General features: G+C 34.3%; 1 protein-coding gene across 1 annotated transcript in view; it reads right to left on the bottom strand.

Annotated features, from left to right (window-relative positions):
* LOC126745465 (protein RRP5 homolog) overlaps window positions 1-17,588 on the bottom strand; it is a 66,307-nt gene that overhangs the window by 18,370 nt on the left and 30,349 nt on the right. The window contains exons 10-12 of the mRNA XM_050453319.1: window positions 3,464-3,693; window positions 3,275-3,406; window positions 3,019-3,220 (exon numbers count right to left, since the gene is read on the bottom strand). Of these exons, the coding sequence (XP_050309276.1) occupies window positions 3,019-3,220; window positions 3,275-3,406; window positions 3,464-3,693 (564 nt within the window). The remainder of the gene's footprint in view (window positions 1-3,018; window positions 3,221-3,274; window positions 3,407-3,463; window positions 3,694-17,588) is intronic.

Raw genomic sequence — 17,588 nt, 5'->3', positions numbered from 1 at the left:
AAGTCTTATTTGAGTCTATTCTTCAATATGAAATAATAGCATGGGGAAGCAGTTATGAAACTGCATTAAGTAGCGTGGAAAAAGCACAGAAATGGTGTATAAAAACCATTTTATATAAAAACCGCATGTACGCAACAGATTTATTATTTCAAGAGTTTAGTGTTCTTAGGCTAAACCAACTTTATGCGACCAGATTCTTATGCTATGTTTCAAAGTACCCTCAAAAAATAAGATTGCTTAACAAAGAGGTGTACGAAACTAGACAAATAAAACAGATAGTAGCTGAAATACCAAAAAAATCTAATAGTATTTTCTAATCTAATAGTAATTTGTAGTTATTTTATTTATACTTCTTACAGTTTAGTTCTCGTTGATTTTATAATTTTATATTTAAAAAAAAATTGATTAGTATAGGTTAATTAATAGAATTACTTAAGATAAAACTTAATAGCACTAACTATAAGCAAGACAGAAGGACGAAGAAACGCTACGCGCTGGCGCACTAGTTGCCTTAGTAGATGTCTTCTTTTTCATATAGTATATTTATTTCCAAGATAGACACGACATAAACAGTGGCTACCGCGTGATCAGCACGTGCTCAGTTTCTTATTGGTCGTAAAAATGAAGAATGCCGTGCCCCTGCAATCGACGCCGGTCGGCGTATCGTTGTACAGGGTTGCAATCAGTTTTACGACGAATGTCGTGTTCATCGCTGCTTTGCTTTTTAATTTCATAGTTGCATTTTCTTTGTTTTTGTATATATACGTATACGTGATGTTAGTTTAGTTTAGTTTTGTTAATTGTTCGTCATTTTTTGCTACAGTGCATTACTGCTTGTGTGTTTTTAAATTGTCTGTAGAAGTAAAATGTCTAGCACAGATACAGCAAGTCACTGTCAAAGAAAATATTGTTCAGTGTTGCAAAAAAAGTTGGCATATGTCGATCATCTGTGTTCAATGTTATCAGAGAATACAAACAATCCCATTCGTTTTCGAAACCGAAAACCAATCAGAATCGCATGAACCTTATTGAAACGCTGGGCGAAATTGAAAAACAAGCAATACGGAGGAAAGTTCACGATTTTTTTTTAGGAACGAAATACCGACTTTAGGTAAGGTTCTCAGGGTGGTTAACGATAAATCCCGATTTACCGAATGTTTCAAGGTCAACCTTATATAAACTTTTGAAACATTTAAAATTTACGTATAAAAAACGTGGGCGCAATAGTATCCTGCTAGATAGGCCAGAAATTGTCCAATGGAGGAGAGATTATTTGGTAGCAATAAAGGCATACAGGAATGAGAAACGTAAAATATACTATTTAGACGAGATCTGGGTAAATGCTGGTCATACAACACCAAAAGCTTGGGTGGATGAAACTTTGACATCGTCAAGAAGAGCATTTATAGATGGACTTTCAACAGGGTCAAAAAATCCTGCAGGTAGGTGTGTTAAAAAATTTTAAAATATGTTGGTTAATATATTTTTTTTTTGTTCAGGAAAAGGAAAAAGGCTGATAATTTGCCATATTGGCAGTATTGATGGATTCGTTAATGACGCTTTTTGGAGTTTCGAATCGAAAAAGACAGGCGATTACCACAAGGAAATGAATGGGGAATCATTCGAACAATGGTTTTCTAAAACTTTGCCTATGCTTGATGACAACAGCGTCATAGTTTTAGATAATGCCCCATATCACTCACGGAAGCTTGAAAAAGTCCCAACAAGTAATTCAAGAAAAGCCGACATTCAAAACTGGCTCCGTTTGAAGAAACTCGAGTTTGATGAAACAATGCTAAAATATCAGCTTTTACTTATTGTAAAATAACATAAGTCGCAATACAATAAGTACATAGTTGATGAAATAGCTAAGACTCAAAATAAAATCGTACTACGCTTGCCTCCTTATCACTGCGAGCTCAACCCAATTGAGCTCATATGGGCCGATGCAAAGAATTTTGTTGCCAAACATAATACGACCTATAAGTTATCTGATGTGAAAGACCTTTTTAATCGCGCCTTAATGAACATTACACCCGGGAATTGCCAAAAATGTATCGAACATGTAGTGCAAAAGGTGGATAGCAGAATGTGGAGAATAGATAACATTATGGAAACGCGAGTGGAAGAACTTATTATTCACGTAGATGAAAATGATGATGATAGTGATAGTTTTTCCAGCTCATCAGAATAATAGTTGTTATGTTTATTTTCATTTTTGTTTTGAAACGTATATTGTAGATATCTATTAATTACATCATGTAAATTCAAATGTTAGGTATAAAAAGCATTATATCATTTTTAATTCCAAAGTTATACCCTTACCACCCCTTAAAATTAAAAAAAGGTTGAAACGTAAAAAAATATTTAAATGTGTTTGCCACATCACTATTGTTTCATCAAAATTTTACGACAATATTTTAAACTATTCTCGAATCATTTACTTTCCAGCACTGTAAAAAACTCACTTCTTGCATATTATATTATTATTAAAGTGCGGCCCTGTTCAATACTTTCGCCGTGTCTGATCACGCGCTGGTGGCGTGTCACGGGCATGCGTTTGTTTTCGTCGTATCTACCTTGGAAATAAATATACTTTAGTTAAGCAATGTCGCAAGACTGTGAATGTGCTCTAACTCTTTATTCATTTCATAATTTATTTATTTTTTTTACTTAACTGTATTTTCAGCAATTATTGAATAAACTAGTTTTGAATTTTGAATTTGAGTTGAGAATGAATGGAGCATTTGCCTTGTTATAATAAAAATTAAATTAAATAGAAAAATAGAATGCTACAAAGATCTTTGTTTCAATTTCTTTTTAAATTGCCAAAAACTATCAAAAAAGTGGAAAATACGCGATTGTGAAATTTAATTCTATGTAATCTCAATGGATACATAATATACGATTTTAATCATCTTTATAACCATTCCAACTTAAGAAAACAAAAACATACCTTTAAAATTTTTTTTAAAGGTAAGTTTTAAGTAGGATTGTAAAAAAAGATATTTTACTTACTTGGACATAATGATGCCACAGCTATACCCTTAACGCCATGAGGTAACGATACAACACAACCTCCTGCTGCGCCAAGTTTTTCCACTTTACATGACACATGTTGACCCGGAGTGTAGTTACTAAGTCCCCATTTTTGCTTCTTGGCATAAAGAAACAAGTTCGATACTTCTTGAAGATATTGGGTAAATAGGTCAATAACGCTCTAAAATTGGGAAAAAATTAGTAGTTTTATTAGAAAAACTAGTAAAAACCTTACTTCGACCCTTTTATTAAAAACATCATTTAATTTAACGGTTAAAGATATCTCTTTGTTTTTGAGATTAAGTTTTTTAATTTTTGCCAATAATAGCTGATAATCAATAAGTTGGTCCATTTCATCATCAAGAGCCTAAAAAAATGCTAAAAATAGAAGAAGAAAAACAAGTAGAAAATTATGATAAAATACCTCTTTTGGTATGAATGTTAGTTCTGTGTAATTTCGAATTAATGGAAGAACGTAGATTCCATCATCTGATCGTGTTTTATATGAACATCTAATAATTTTTCCAACCTGTAAGTCTTCTAAACTTGGAAGCTTGGTTTTAATTGCTTGTCCCTCACGTCTCGAAAATATCTGAGGTTTCACACCTCCAATATACATCAAATCCGATATTTTGTCTCCGGGATGTATTGTTTCTGGAACAGATATAGAATAGATTATAAATTGAAGGCTAATTGTAAGAAGAATTTACTACTGTACGATCGGGTGACACAAAGGGAACACTAAATAACTATTTTAATCTTCAAGATATATAAATGAAATTTGGTATATCGATAGAATTATTATAAGAGCATCTTTTGACATATTCAGTTGATTTCCGTCATTTCCTGTTTAACCAGAAGTGACACTAATTTTCTTATTTAAAACGGGACAATTAGTATATTATTACGCATTTCGATAGTATTGCGGATGCTAGCCCCCAAGCGTATGGATGTGTAGCCTACTTGAAAAACAATTTTACAGGACAGTGTAGTTTTATAGCATCCCGAAATAGAATAGCACCTCTTAATGAAAACAAGGACAATGCTCTTACATTGCCCAAATTGGATTAAAGGCAGAGATAAAAAATGGAAACCATATGTGCAGAATCGTGTAAATGAAATTAATCTGTTGCAAACTAAAGAAGCTTGGAGATATTGCCCAGGAAAGGAAAATCGAGCTGATTTAATAAAAAGAGTTGTAGCTTCAGCTAAATGTTTATTGAATCGCCAATCTGGCTTTCAGGGCCACCATGGTTGCAGTTATCTTGAAAAAACTGGCCTAAGAAAGAATTTTTTGACGAAAACGAATGTAATGATGTAACGTGTTTTGTGCAGGCTGAGAGCAACGTTAAGGTTAAAATAGAACCTATATTTAATTTGGACCGAATAAGCAGCCTAAATAAAATATACAGGATCACCGCATATATAATGAGGTTTGTCAATAACGTGAATAAGAAAAATCACAAAATGACTGGATTGTTAACAGCAAATTAAATAAACAAAGCCGAAATCTACTGGCTTAGAGTAACCCAAAAGGAAGCATTTAGTGAAGAGATATTACAGTTACTTCAGGAGAAGGAAATAACTGCACAGTCATCAATTTTGACTTTAAGACCATTTTTGGATGAACATAAGGTCTTGCGATTAGATGGAAGGTTACATGAAGCTGACCTATCTGAAGATAAAAAGCATCCTGTAATATTACCACGAAAAGCTGTTCTTACTAGACGGATAATTTGGGAATCTCATAAAGAAGTACTCCACAGTGGAGTCAACTCTACACTAGCATTTTCGACAAAAAAGTTGTGGATAATAAGAGGCCGTCAGCAAATTAAATCAATCATTAGTGGATGTGTAAAATGTAAACGTCTAAAGGGTAAGCCTGGAAGTCAACCTTTTGCTCCTTTACCTAAGGATAGGATGATCTTATCACATCCCTTTGAAGTTACAGGAATAGACTTCGCAGGCCCTCTGTATGTTTTAAACGAAAGGGCGGACAAAGCAAAGGTTTATATAATGTTGTTTACTTGTGCTGCTATAAGAGCAGTTCACTTAGAATTGGTCCTTAACCTTACGACCGAGTGTTGCCTAAGAGGTTTAAGGCGATGTAAGGCAAGACGTGGAGTTCCAAAAATAATATACTCAGACGATGCAAAAACCTTCAAAAGAACCTCAGTTGAACTACTTCAATTGGAAAAAATCTTAATGGATCAAGAAGTTCAAAATGAAGCCAGAAAACACCGAATTCAATGGAAATTTATTGTTGAACGAGCGGCTTGGTGGGGAGGCTTCTGGGAGAGAATGGTCAGGACGGTGAAGAATGGTTTGAAAGTAGTCTTGAATAAGAAATCAGTTAATTTCGATGAGCTTCAGACGATAATAGCTGAGGTTGAAATGACAGTTAATTCAAGGCCATTAACTTACATAGATGAAGACTCGGAAAATTTAAGCATTCTATCCCCTGCTAAGTTTTTAATTGGTCAAAAAACTCTGGGATTTTCTATGGATTTCAAGAAAATAAAAAATAAAAAAAAATGATATTATTAACTCATGGAAGCTGAAAGAATCAATTATATCAAAATTCTGGAAATTGTGGACTCAAGATTATATGATGAACTTACGTTCAGCTCATCATATTAGAACTGCAAGAAGTTCTTTATTTAAAACTGGGGATGTTGTACTTTTGCATAATTAACAGCGTCCTAGGCTATGCTGGAAACTAGCTCGCGTAACGAATTGTTTTTTGGGAAGAGATGGGCGAATAAGAGCCTGTGAAATCAGAACTTCTGATGGAACTCAGTTACGGCGTCCAGTACAGCTTTTATATCCACTAGAGATAGAGACAAGTTGGCAATTGCCGCCGGGGGAGGATGTTAAAAATTAATATTCAAAACTATTTAGTGTGCGATAACTCCCTATTTGTTAACGCGTGACGTATCTATTGCATCATCCTCTTTGCTCACCTTTTTATTTGAGTCTTTAAGTTGAGATCAGCGAGAGCGTGTGTTCGTTGGTTGTACGCTTAATTTCTCGAGTCAATAAACACTTTTTACGAATCGGGTTGTTTTATTTATTAGCGATAGTGAAGTAGCGAAGTATTTTCACACAAATAAAAAACGTGATCATCGGCGAATTTTGGATGAAGCCACTCAAGTTGAAGTTTTGGGTCATTTTGGAATAAATCCTAATACTTCATTACGCAAAATTATTGCTGCCACGGATATTTCATTAGCTCTGTTCAAACAGTTACCAAACTTCATAAATTTCATCCATTCAAAATGAAAATATTGCAAGAGTTAACCGAAGACGGTTTCGATAGGCGAGTTGAGTTTTGTGAAAAAATTACTGAAGAGATTAATGATAATACTATTCATGTAAAGAATATCTGCTTCAGCGATGAATGTACATTTTATCTAAATGGATTTGTTAATAAGCATAACTGTAGGTATTGGAGCAATGAAAATTCTCATGCATTTGTAGAAGGGCATACCCAGTACCACCAAAAAATTAATGTATGGGCAGGCATTTTAGGAAATAAAGTGATTGGGCCATTATTTATTAACGGAAATTTAAATGGAGACATTTATTTGGATATGTTGGAAAATACCATCAATCCGCTTATCACTGATCCATTGAAAACGAAATCGATGATGATGGAAGCAAGACGGTGCTCCTCCTCACTATGTTCTTCCCGTTCGGAAATGGCTAGACGACGAGTTTCCAGATAAATGAATAGGGCGAAGGGGGCCTATAGAATGGCCTGCTAGATCTCCTGATATAACGCCGTTAGACTTTTTTCTATGGGGTTATTTGAAATCTATTGTGTTTACTCCCCAACCTGAAAGTTTGGATGAACTTCGTCAACGCATAATCGACAGCTGCCATGATGTCCCACAACATGTTTTTGAAAATGTCCGTCAGGAATTTGAACATCGCCTATATCATTGTTTGGCCAAAAACGGGCAACATTTTGAACACTTATTGAAATAAAAACTGATATTTTCATGTTTTTGTTTTCTATCTGAACAAATTAAGATAAACAAAGATTTTTCTAATTTTGTCGAAAACGAATCGACCGATTTAAAAAAATCAAACGTCAAAATAAGACTTCGAAAGACCTTTTAAACAGGCTATTACTCGATACCCCTTGCCATTTAAAATTTGTAAGGGGATGACCCTGGGCGGCAGAGGGTGAAAGGGGGTAAAGTAATTTTAGATTAGAAAGTTGTCCCCCTTGACAAACCTTTTGACGTATTTCGGCGTTTTTTTTTTAAACAGTGGTTTTCGATAAATCCGTTGTGGGAAGTTTTCAAATGAACACCCTGTATATGAAATATACAAATAGCTTTATTTCCATCATCCGCACAGAGAAAAATTAGTTATAGAAAATGCCTGTATATTGTAACGGAATTCAGAAGCATACCTCTTTCATGGGAAACACTCGAGTAATACACTTTTATATCAAGAACAAACTGTTTTTATTGACAACGTCAAAACTTCGATCTGACACGCGTTAACTGGCATTTAATTGTTTTCAAGGTAAACAACAAAACTGATTACAATGTCATGAATTTGGCAATACAGTCAAAGTAAGCAAGTATTCAAATTCTAGGAACTTTAAACTACAAGGATTTTTAATAAAATGACCTAATTGGGGCCTCCAAACAGGATAAACTGTTAAAAACTAGAGACAATAGGTGAAAATATGAAACTAAACGTAAATATAACCCTAAACAAACTTACACTACCGCTCAAAAGTATTTGCCCACCATGTATTCTTTTTAATATTTTAAACTAGATACAAAAATCTTATCTTTATACCTATATTTAGATTGTATCTCTTTTGTAAATTGCATATATGCTTAAACAACATACCTATCAAATATGGTTCGTTGAAAAACACTGAGTATTTAAAAATAGTCTTGCAAATAACAAACAATGTAGTGAAAATATGCACTTCTTCTAAAAAACTAATCTGTTTGGTAAGTAATTTCGCTTGCTTATTGACGATTGTCACCGTTTCTTTGCTAGTTTTTCAACATTCTTTAAAATGGCTAAAACTTCGACGGATTTGGGAATTCCAAGGCGGAGTGTCGATTATAATGTTAGGAAATTCACCAGAGAAGGGACTATTAGCAACAAACCTGGATCGGGAAGGCCAAAGGCAACAAGTTTAAAGGAGGATTTAAATATTATAATTACAAGCAAACGCAATAGACGCCTTACCGCCCCTGAAAAAACAGCAAAAATCAACAAGGAGCGTAAAAAAGCGGTCAGTGTTTCAACAGTAAAACGGCGACTTTATAATGCTGGTCTTAAAGGACGTTTAGCTGTATCAAAACCGCTACTGAAGGATGTTAATAAGAAGAAAAGACTTGAGTGGGCCGAATCACACAAACAATGGACCATTGATGACTGGAAGAAAGTTCTCTGGAGTGACAAGTCGAAATTCGACGTTTTTGGAACGAAGAGGCGAGTTTTTGTTCGCCGTTATGCCAATGAAAGGGTCGCTGAGAACTGTACTCAGTTAAACACGGTGGTGGTTCGGTGATGGTGTGGGGTTGTTTCGGAAGATCTGCAGTGGGCGATCTAATCAGAATAGAGGGAATTCTTCGAAAAGAGGGTTACAAAACAATTTTAAGTGACAATGTACTTCCTTCTGGTACTCGAATAATTGGGGAAAACTTCATCTTTCAACATGACAATGACCCCAAGCACACGTCGACATTGTGCAAGCAATATTTAGGTCAATTACAAAGGCAACATCTTCTGAAAGTTATGGTACGGCCCCCACAATCACCGGACCTCAATCCTATCGAACTACTGTGGGATGAACTGGATAAACAAGTGCGAAAATCATGCCCCACATCAAAAGAAGACTTATGGAGAATCATCCAAGAAGAGGGGAACAAAATACCTCAGAAAACTTTATACAAATTAATTAGAAGACTACCGAAACTCTGTAAAGCTGTTATTAAAAATCGAGGCGGAGATGAATCCAAGTTTTTGATTTTCTTAAATTTAATTCATTGAAAAATGAACTGTTTATATTCATTTTGTTATAAATAAACCGTTTCATTGAATAACTGATGGGTTTATTATTTTTAGTTATAACTTTAAAACAGTCATATGTGGGCAAATACTTTTGAGCGGTAGTGTAAGTACTCAACTTTATCTACAAAATAAAAGCAAAACAGTACAAACACTATGATCATAATTAACGTATTTACATTTTCATAAGCTATACTTTCTTTCATAACCCAACTCAACCCAAACCAAACTCAAAAGTGAACATTATGACAGTAAGTAAAGAAAAAAGTCAAACTGCCTCAGAGGCTAAATGGTAACCTTAATAAAAAAGTATTTCGGTGAAAATATTTCATTTTACGAAGTAAATAGAATAGCGAGATATCTATTTTTTAAATGGAGCTGCGTCGTTTGGCTACAAAATGTCCCAAAACATTACGCTGTAAAACCCGCATAGAATTGTAATCTTAAAATGTTTAATATGCTGTGTTTTGCATAATGAAAATTAAAGCGTTATTCTAATAAAAAATAAAATATCAACTCTGATAAAAATATAATAAAAAATCAGAACTAAAACTCAATAATAAACAAACTTAACAACATATCATTTTTTTAATAAAAGGCTCAAATAAACCGCATTCTTTCGCTAAACAAAAACCTATCGTAAAAGCTATTTCGCACCTCCAAAAGAGTTTCAGGTAAAATGAAATTGGCACCTTCGACAATTTTATTTCGCGACTCCTCTAAATTTGTTGGCCTACTAAATTCATGCTTGTAAATGGTCTGCTTAAGGCAACCCCACAGATAAAAGTCATTTGGAGACAAATCTGGAGATCTAGGAGGCCATTTAATATCGCCAGTCCCACTAATAAGGCGGTTAGGACAAGTATTTGTTAAAAATTCTTTTACCCTAGCCGCGTTATGAGCAGGACAGCCATCTTGCTGAAAATAAACCGATCCCAGGTCTACATCAGGTTGGATTTGAATGGCAGGAAGAACTTGATTTTGTAGCAACTCAAGGTACTTTTGGGCGTTTAAAGTGCCATCAATAAAAAATGGCCCTATAACATTGTCGCCCAAAATACCTGCCCAAACATTCAATTTCTGAGGATACTAGGTACGAAACTTCTGTGCTCGTTTTCCTGAGACCAATAACGAACAATGGAAGGATTGTGTTTGCCATGTAATGGAAAAGAAGATTCATCAGAAAACAACATATTTTTTAAAAAATATTCGTTTTCATTTGCCTTTTCCATCATGGTTTCACAAAATTCCATTCTTCGCCACTGGTCTTCAGGAAATATTTCCTGAGTTTTTGAATACTTGAAACATTTGTACCCATATTTTTTCCAGATACGAGCAACAGTTTTATTGCTCATTCCCAGTTCCTCTTCAACACTTCTAGTGGACCGTGTCGAATCAAGTTTTAGGGTACTGCAAACCATTTCTTCCCGCCGTTCTATATCCTGGACCACTTCAACAGGTGGTTCTTGACGTTTTGTGTAGCATTTTTTACAATCTTGAAAACAAAAAAATGTCTCAACATTTGTAACCACATTTAAAACCGTTTTTGCACAAGGAATCGGTCTATTCTCAAATGTCACTGAAAACAAATCTCTACATTGTACTGGCGAATTGCCTCCATAAAACCATTTAATTAGTTGAACTCTTTCGGAAGGGGTATAAACAGCCATAGTGAACAAAACACGAAAATAACGCTCAAAAATTATTAATGCAACGTGCAGTAACACAGCAAAGTGAGGGCTGCTGACTCCCAGTTCAAAAAATAAAAATTCCGCCGCCTGCAAGCCGCAACCAAGCGGTGTTGCCATTATTTTGGGTAATACGTAGCTCACGATAACACGATCTGTATAAGCGGCATCTATAACATAAGTGATGAAAATATTTTAGATGAATTGTCTGTTACCATGGCTACCAAATTTTCAGAAAAATGCTACGTGCGTTGTTATCAATGTTATCAATAACTTAACTTTAAGCAAAAAGTGTTTAACAGTATTTTTAGACCGTATTGAAGGCCTTAGCCATGCCTTCGCTACGGTCCCCCATGTTAAACTTCTTGAAATCTTACACAACTATTGAATTAAACACCATCGGAAATATTCAAGAACTATTTTTAGGAATGGTTACAAATGGTGTGAATAAATAATGTATTAAGTGATCATCAAGAAATTAAAATTGGTGTACCTCAGGCAACTGTTTTGGGTCCAATACTTTTTTCATAATAATTAATCCATTTGAGAAATGAGGGCTTAGTCATTTCTTATGCTGATAATATTGAACTTGTTATATCAAAAAAGTCTTGGGAGGAAGTTAAAAATGTAACTATCCTTAAGTTGTGATGGGTTCAACATTGTTTGCAAAATCGTAAATTAAGTTTAAATTTAACAAAAATCTTTTCCGTTTTCGGGTTTGCCTTTTCCCTATGTAAGGCAAACCCGGGCCTCTTATTGGAGCACATAATATCAAAGAAACAGCACATACCAAATATTTACGAACTATAATTGATCAACATCTCAAGTGGCCACCTCATATTGACTATGTGTCAAACAAGGTAGAAGAGGGAAGTGGCTACGTTGCTCGAAGGATAATACAAATTAATCAAACTAGCTATATTTAGAGCAATTTTTAAAAGCTTAGCAGAGCGCTTTCGGCGTATGAGCCATCATCACTGCTAACTGAAAATGAGTTGGGTGTTATATGCGTAAAAAACATAACAGTTAAAGGTCAATGAATGGAATGTACTCACTTGTCAGTTAAGCCCAGAAGTTTATCATAGTGGGAACACATTTGATAGTATGAAAATTATACATTACATTTAGACAAACTTAAGACTATACAGAACACTAAATAGGACGAACAGTATTTAAAAAGGGGAGCCCGTTAGTCTCCTTTGTGTTTTGCATACAATATATTGTGGTTTCTTAGATGGCGGGAAATACTATGTCAAATTAGGTTAATCTACAGTCAACTTCACTTTAAAATCAATATTATGCGAACCTATCAGAGTGGTAGTAGCGAAAGATCGGTCTAGATGCCATTATTTATTTTATTTATTTATTTATTTATTTATGATTCTCTTTACAAACACTGATCAGAGAGTAATTACATGTAAAGGCAGCAACAAAAATTAAATTAAAACCTTAAAATGCTACAAAATATAACGAAAAACAAAATTAAAATAAATAAAAATATAACATAGTTTGTAATAAAAAAATATATAGGATACCACTGTATCTATAATTCTATATTATACCTATATCTATTTTTAAGGGTCAGCCTTAGATCTGCAGAGAACATATTAAATAAATCCACATGAACTTGATTAAGGAACGGGTTCGTAATTGCCATTACATTATTCATTGGAGACACACTATCAGAAATAACACATCATATAAGGATATTCATTGTGCTTTCTAACATAGAGATACCTGGCAAATCTTTTTTGAACTTTTTCAATTTGATCAATATGTGTTATTGTCATAGGCATCCAGATATGTGACGCATATTCCAGGTGCGGTCTCACCAAAGCATTACATAATCTTATTATAGTTGGTATTTCAAAATTCTTGCTGTTTCTAATTATAAAACCCAAAGATTAAAGAGCCTTTTGTATAATGTAAAGAGCCTACTTGTATAATGTACATGAGATGATTATTAAACTTCAAATTTGAATTAAAAAGTCTTTGGTTTAATTTAATGCCGCTAATATGATAGTTATACTCTACTGGATTGGTTTTTCTTGTATATGATACTACAGAACATTTATTAACATTCAATGACATTCCATAGGTTTTGAACCAGTTACTAATACTCTCAATGGCCAACTGGGGGCTGTCGCAGTCTTCACGTGATGTAACAGTCTTAAAGAATTTGAAATCATCGTAAATAATGTGCGGTAGTGCGAGTTGGTTATAAATTGGTGGCACAAATTAGACTACAACAGTGAATTTTTGTTCGGATAAGGAAATTGTTATCCTTTAACGACGTAAAAGCAAACTTTTAACTTAGAAAATTTGCCATTGCTTATAAAGTTTTTAATTGTGGAGTTTCCTATGTAATGGAACGTAAGGTCTGTTAAGGTTTACTTGTATATTTAAACAAGAGGGATTTTTTATAAGCTCGTTGGTGATATAAATGTCCTTAAGAAAATCTAGTCGATTACAGTTTTTAAAGGTAACCGGTTGGAGAATTTTAGAATTGGACTTTGAACTGAAATTATGGTTATTAGATTTTATATGTTCACCAAATGCAGAAAAGTGTCTACTTAAGTGCTCGGTTATGCGTGTTTTTAAGGGTCTACAAGTTCGTCCCACATATGAACAATCACAAGAATCACATTGCAGTCTGTAAATACCACTCTTTGATAATGTGTCAAGTTTATCCTTGGTATTGATCAAAATCGAACCCAAGTTGTTTTTACAACAAAAATTCACTCTTGTAGTCTAATTTGTGCGACCTATTTATAACCAACTCGCACTACCGCACATCATTTACGATGACAGCTAAACCGATCTTTCGCTACTACCACTCTGATAGGTTCGCATAATATTAATTTTAAAGTGACTGTAGATTAACCTAATTTGACATAGTATCGCCATCTAAGAAACCACAATAAAATGTAAACAAAACACAAAGGAGACTAATGTGCTCCCCTTTTTAAATACTCTTCGTCCTGTTTAGTGTTCTGTATAGTCTTAAGTTTGTAAATGTAATGTATAATTTTCATACTATCAAATGTGTTGGGCTTAACTGACAAGTGAGTACATTCCATTCGTTCACCTTTAAGTGTAATGTTTTTTACGCATATAACACCCAACTCATTTTCAGTTAGCACTGATGGCTCATACGCCGAAAGCGCTCTGCTAAACTTTTAAAAATAAATTGCTCGGAATATATCTACTTTGATTAACAGAAATCCAACATCCCTATTTTTTGAAAAAATGAAAAAAACCTTGTCTCACTACAATAGAATTCTTTAAATGTTTAAAATCAAGGTTATATCCAATGAACCCAAGGACTCCTTTGCTTTATGGACTTCCAAAGGTCCATAAACCTAACATACCAATAAGACCGGTCGTGTCGTTTGTAGGATCACCATACTACAAGTTATCAGTATGGCTAAATAATATTTTGAGGGAGGTTATTCAGTTCAGGGCTCCTTGTTCGGTGTTAAACTCAGTGGAATTTTGTAAATCAATTAAAAATATATACAAGTTCCCCCTTCGGCGCAATTAATTTCACTAGATGTCAAAAACTTATTCCCGAGTATACCACCGAATGATTGTCTGTTGCTGGTGGTTAAACTATTAAGGGGTAAACTTCCAACACTGGTCATTGAACACTTACTATCACTCCTTTCAATCGTCTTACAACAGGACTTTTTTCAATTTAATTATGGTTTTTTCAGACAGAAACAGGGACTGGTCATGGGTTCTTGTCTCTCGCCGTTTCTGAGTGAGGTATTTATGTGCAACTTGGAGAGCACAATAACATCTAGCGAATTTTCCAATTATCTGGTATTTTATAAAGATATACGTAGATGATATTAGTAGGGAAGAGAAGCTCAGAGAATTTCTAATCTTTGTGAATGGCCTCCACCCTAAAATAGAATTCACAATTGAACATGAAAACAATCAGTGCTTGCCTTTCTTGGATCTCCTCTTGAAAAGGAACAACAATTCTATCTCTTCATAAACAATAATTCAGAAAAACCAGAACGACAGACAACATCATACAATTCCATTCAAATTCACCTACAACCCACAAATTTGCTAGCTTTAATTCTCTGTTTTATAGATTATTCAACATCCCACTTTCCAGGGACGCCTTTAATAAAGAACTTAATATTATCAAACAAATTGCCTTAAACAATTATTTTCCGTTAAAATCTATTCATAAATTATAGAATAAATTTGTTAATAAATATAAGCTTTCATTCAATTTTATTCAAACAAATATTAAAGCTAATGCTACCTACAGATCTTTGACATATTTTGGTACAATCTCTGATATCTTGGGCCGTTTTTTCCAAAAATATAATGTAATTACCTCATTTAAAACTAGTAGCACACTTAAAAGTCATATTGTTAAGGTTAAGGATAAGGTGGACCCGCTCACTTCATCGGGGATATATGAAATTAAATGCGTTGAATGCCCCGCAGTGTACATTGGACAATCTGGCAGGAAAGTAGCAACGCGTATTAAAGAACATAAATCCCAGTTTGATAAACATATTAACACCGACATTGTAGTGAGCAAGTCAGCTTTTGCCAACCACTTATTATACTCTATTTCAGAAGTGTATAGAGCAATAAACTGGGGAATTCCGTTCTGTTTGGCTACATTTCGTGGTAGTTCATAGGCGCAGGTACTTATAATATTTATGAATTTAATTTTCACGGATTAAATGCCTTTATTTTGAAAGAGATTAAATACTAAATAAATACTTTTAATCCTTTTGTATAGGTACCTATCTTTTAACGCTTTGTAACATGCAAAAATGGGGTCAGGTAATATATACAGACTATAAATACTTTTAAATCATATTTTAAACGTTAGTAGTCACTGCTACGCTGTAGTGTAATCACAATATTATTATCCCAATATTTAAAAAATGGAGGTATTCAGTCCAACGAAAAGATGTACTAAAAATTCTCCACTATTGCTGAGTGAAAAAGTTATTATTTTAAATGTACATGATTGCATAAAACACGATTACCCTAGTTTTACTGTGCAAGAAATTGTTGAAAAATGTTCTCGAATGAGTGGAATTGGAAAGTCCACCATTTTCAAATTGTTGCGGGAAAGAAAAGTAGCAGGTCAAGTGGAATCTCCCAAGCAAAAGCCAGGACGACCTACAAAAGTCCTTGATGAAAATGCTAAATGTATAATTCGAAGAAAAGTTCACTCTTTTTATTTTAAAAAGGAAATACCCACCCTAGACAAAATTTTAATGGAGCTTGGCCGAGATGACAGTATTCCGTTGATAAGTAGAAAACTTTTATGGAAAACTTAAAAAAATATGGATTTTGCCTGGGAAAAGCATAACCGCAAAGCACTTTTACTGGAGAGCGACGAAATTCTTTGTTGGAGACGACAATACTTGAGAAGTATCAAGCAGTACCGCAGGGAGCAAAAGAAAGTTTTTATCTTGATGAGACGTGGATTAACGAAGGTTATATAGTCCAAAAAATGTGGCAAGACAAAAATATAACCAGTGCTCGCCAAGCTTTCATAGAAGGCCTGTCTACGGGTATTAAAGTACCTTCGGGAAAAGGAAAAAGACTTATAATCACACATATTGGAAGCGAAGAGGGATTTTTAAAAGAAGGTCTGCTAACCTTTGAGTCGACTCGCACAGGAGATTACCATGAAGACATGAACTCAGGCGTTTTCGAGGACTATTTTGGTGAAATGATAAAATTTCTTCCGGCTAATTCGGTGGTGGTTATGGATAACGCAAGCTATCATTCACGGCGAATAGAGAAGACGCCAACTTCAAGTTGGAGAAAGCAAGAAATTATCGATTGGCTGACTGCAAAAGGTATTGCGTTTGAAGCAAATTTACTGCGCTTACCGCCATATCATTGCGAACTAAATCCTATAGAACTGATATGGGCGCAGGTAAAAGGATTTGTAGCAAGACAAAACACGACTTTTAAAATGAAAGATGTTAAGCTACTGTTTGATCAAGCCATTACGGAAGCGACACCAGAGAATTGGCGAAAAGCAGTCCAGCATGTAATTAAGCAAGAGGACAAAATGTGGGATCTTGACAACCTCATCGATCAGACAGTCGATCCTTTAATTATAATGTCAAGAGGTGATGACAGTTCGTCAGATGACGAAGAAGACTACAATCTATTATAATTTAAAATTGTTATACACTGTTCAAAAAGTGCCAGATCCAAAAGTGACATTTTCAACTGTTTTACTCTACATATTATGTTCAATAAATTTGTGAAAAAAATATATTATTCCATTTAAACAAAAGTAACTTTCTAAAATAAAATAGCATTTAAGTACATTAATTATAAGGTAAAAAACAAGTCCCAGTTGCACGCCTTTGGCGAACCGTTTTCAATGTTTATCAGTGGGTAACAATGGGCAAAACTCATAAATTGACCCAAAACCGGGTGGCACTACCTGCAATCAACGAAAAGAAAGAATTTTACATTGAAACTAATACCCAACTTTTGAAAACTTTTACCCACTAAGGTAGTGGCATAAAATATTGGTGGATCACCAGGTACCACTTTTGCATACCTAATGAGGTTTTATTGCTCTACACACTTCTGAAATAGAGTATAGAAAATAGACACACTTTCCCGCCCGAAGAAAATGTCAGAATTCTACATAAATGTGAGGAAGGTAGAAAGCTCGGTCCCTTAGAGACGATGGAGGTTAATAAAGCCATAAAAAGTCCCGATTTTGTATGTGTGAACGACAAAATTACGGGACAGAATCATTTTATTTTTAACAATATTAACTGTACATCTCCA

The sequence above is a fragment of the Anthonomus grandis genome, chromosome 16 (genome assembly GCF_022605725.1).
Source record: "Anthonomus grandis grandis chromosome 16, icAntGran1.3, whole genome shotgun sequence".
Taxonomy (NCBI): Eukaryota; Metazoa; Arthropoda; class Insecta; order Coleoptera; family Curculionidae; genus Anthonomus; species Anthonomus grandis.
This window is presented reverse-complemented; position numbering and strand designations above follow the sequence as displayed.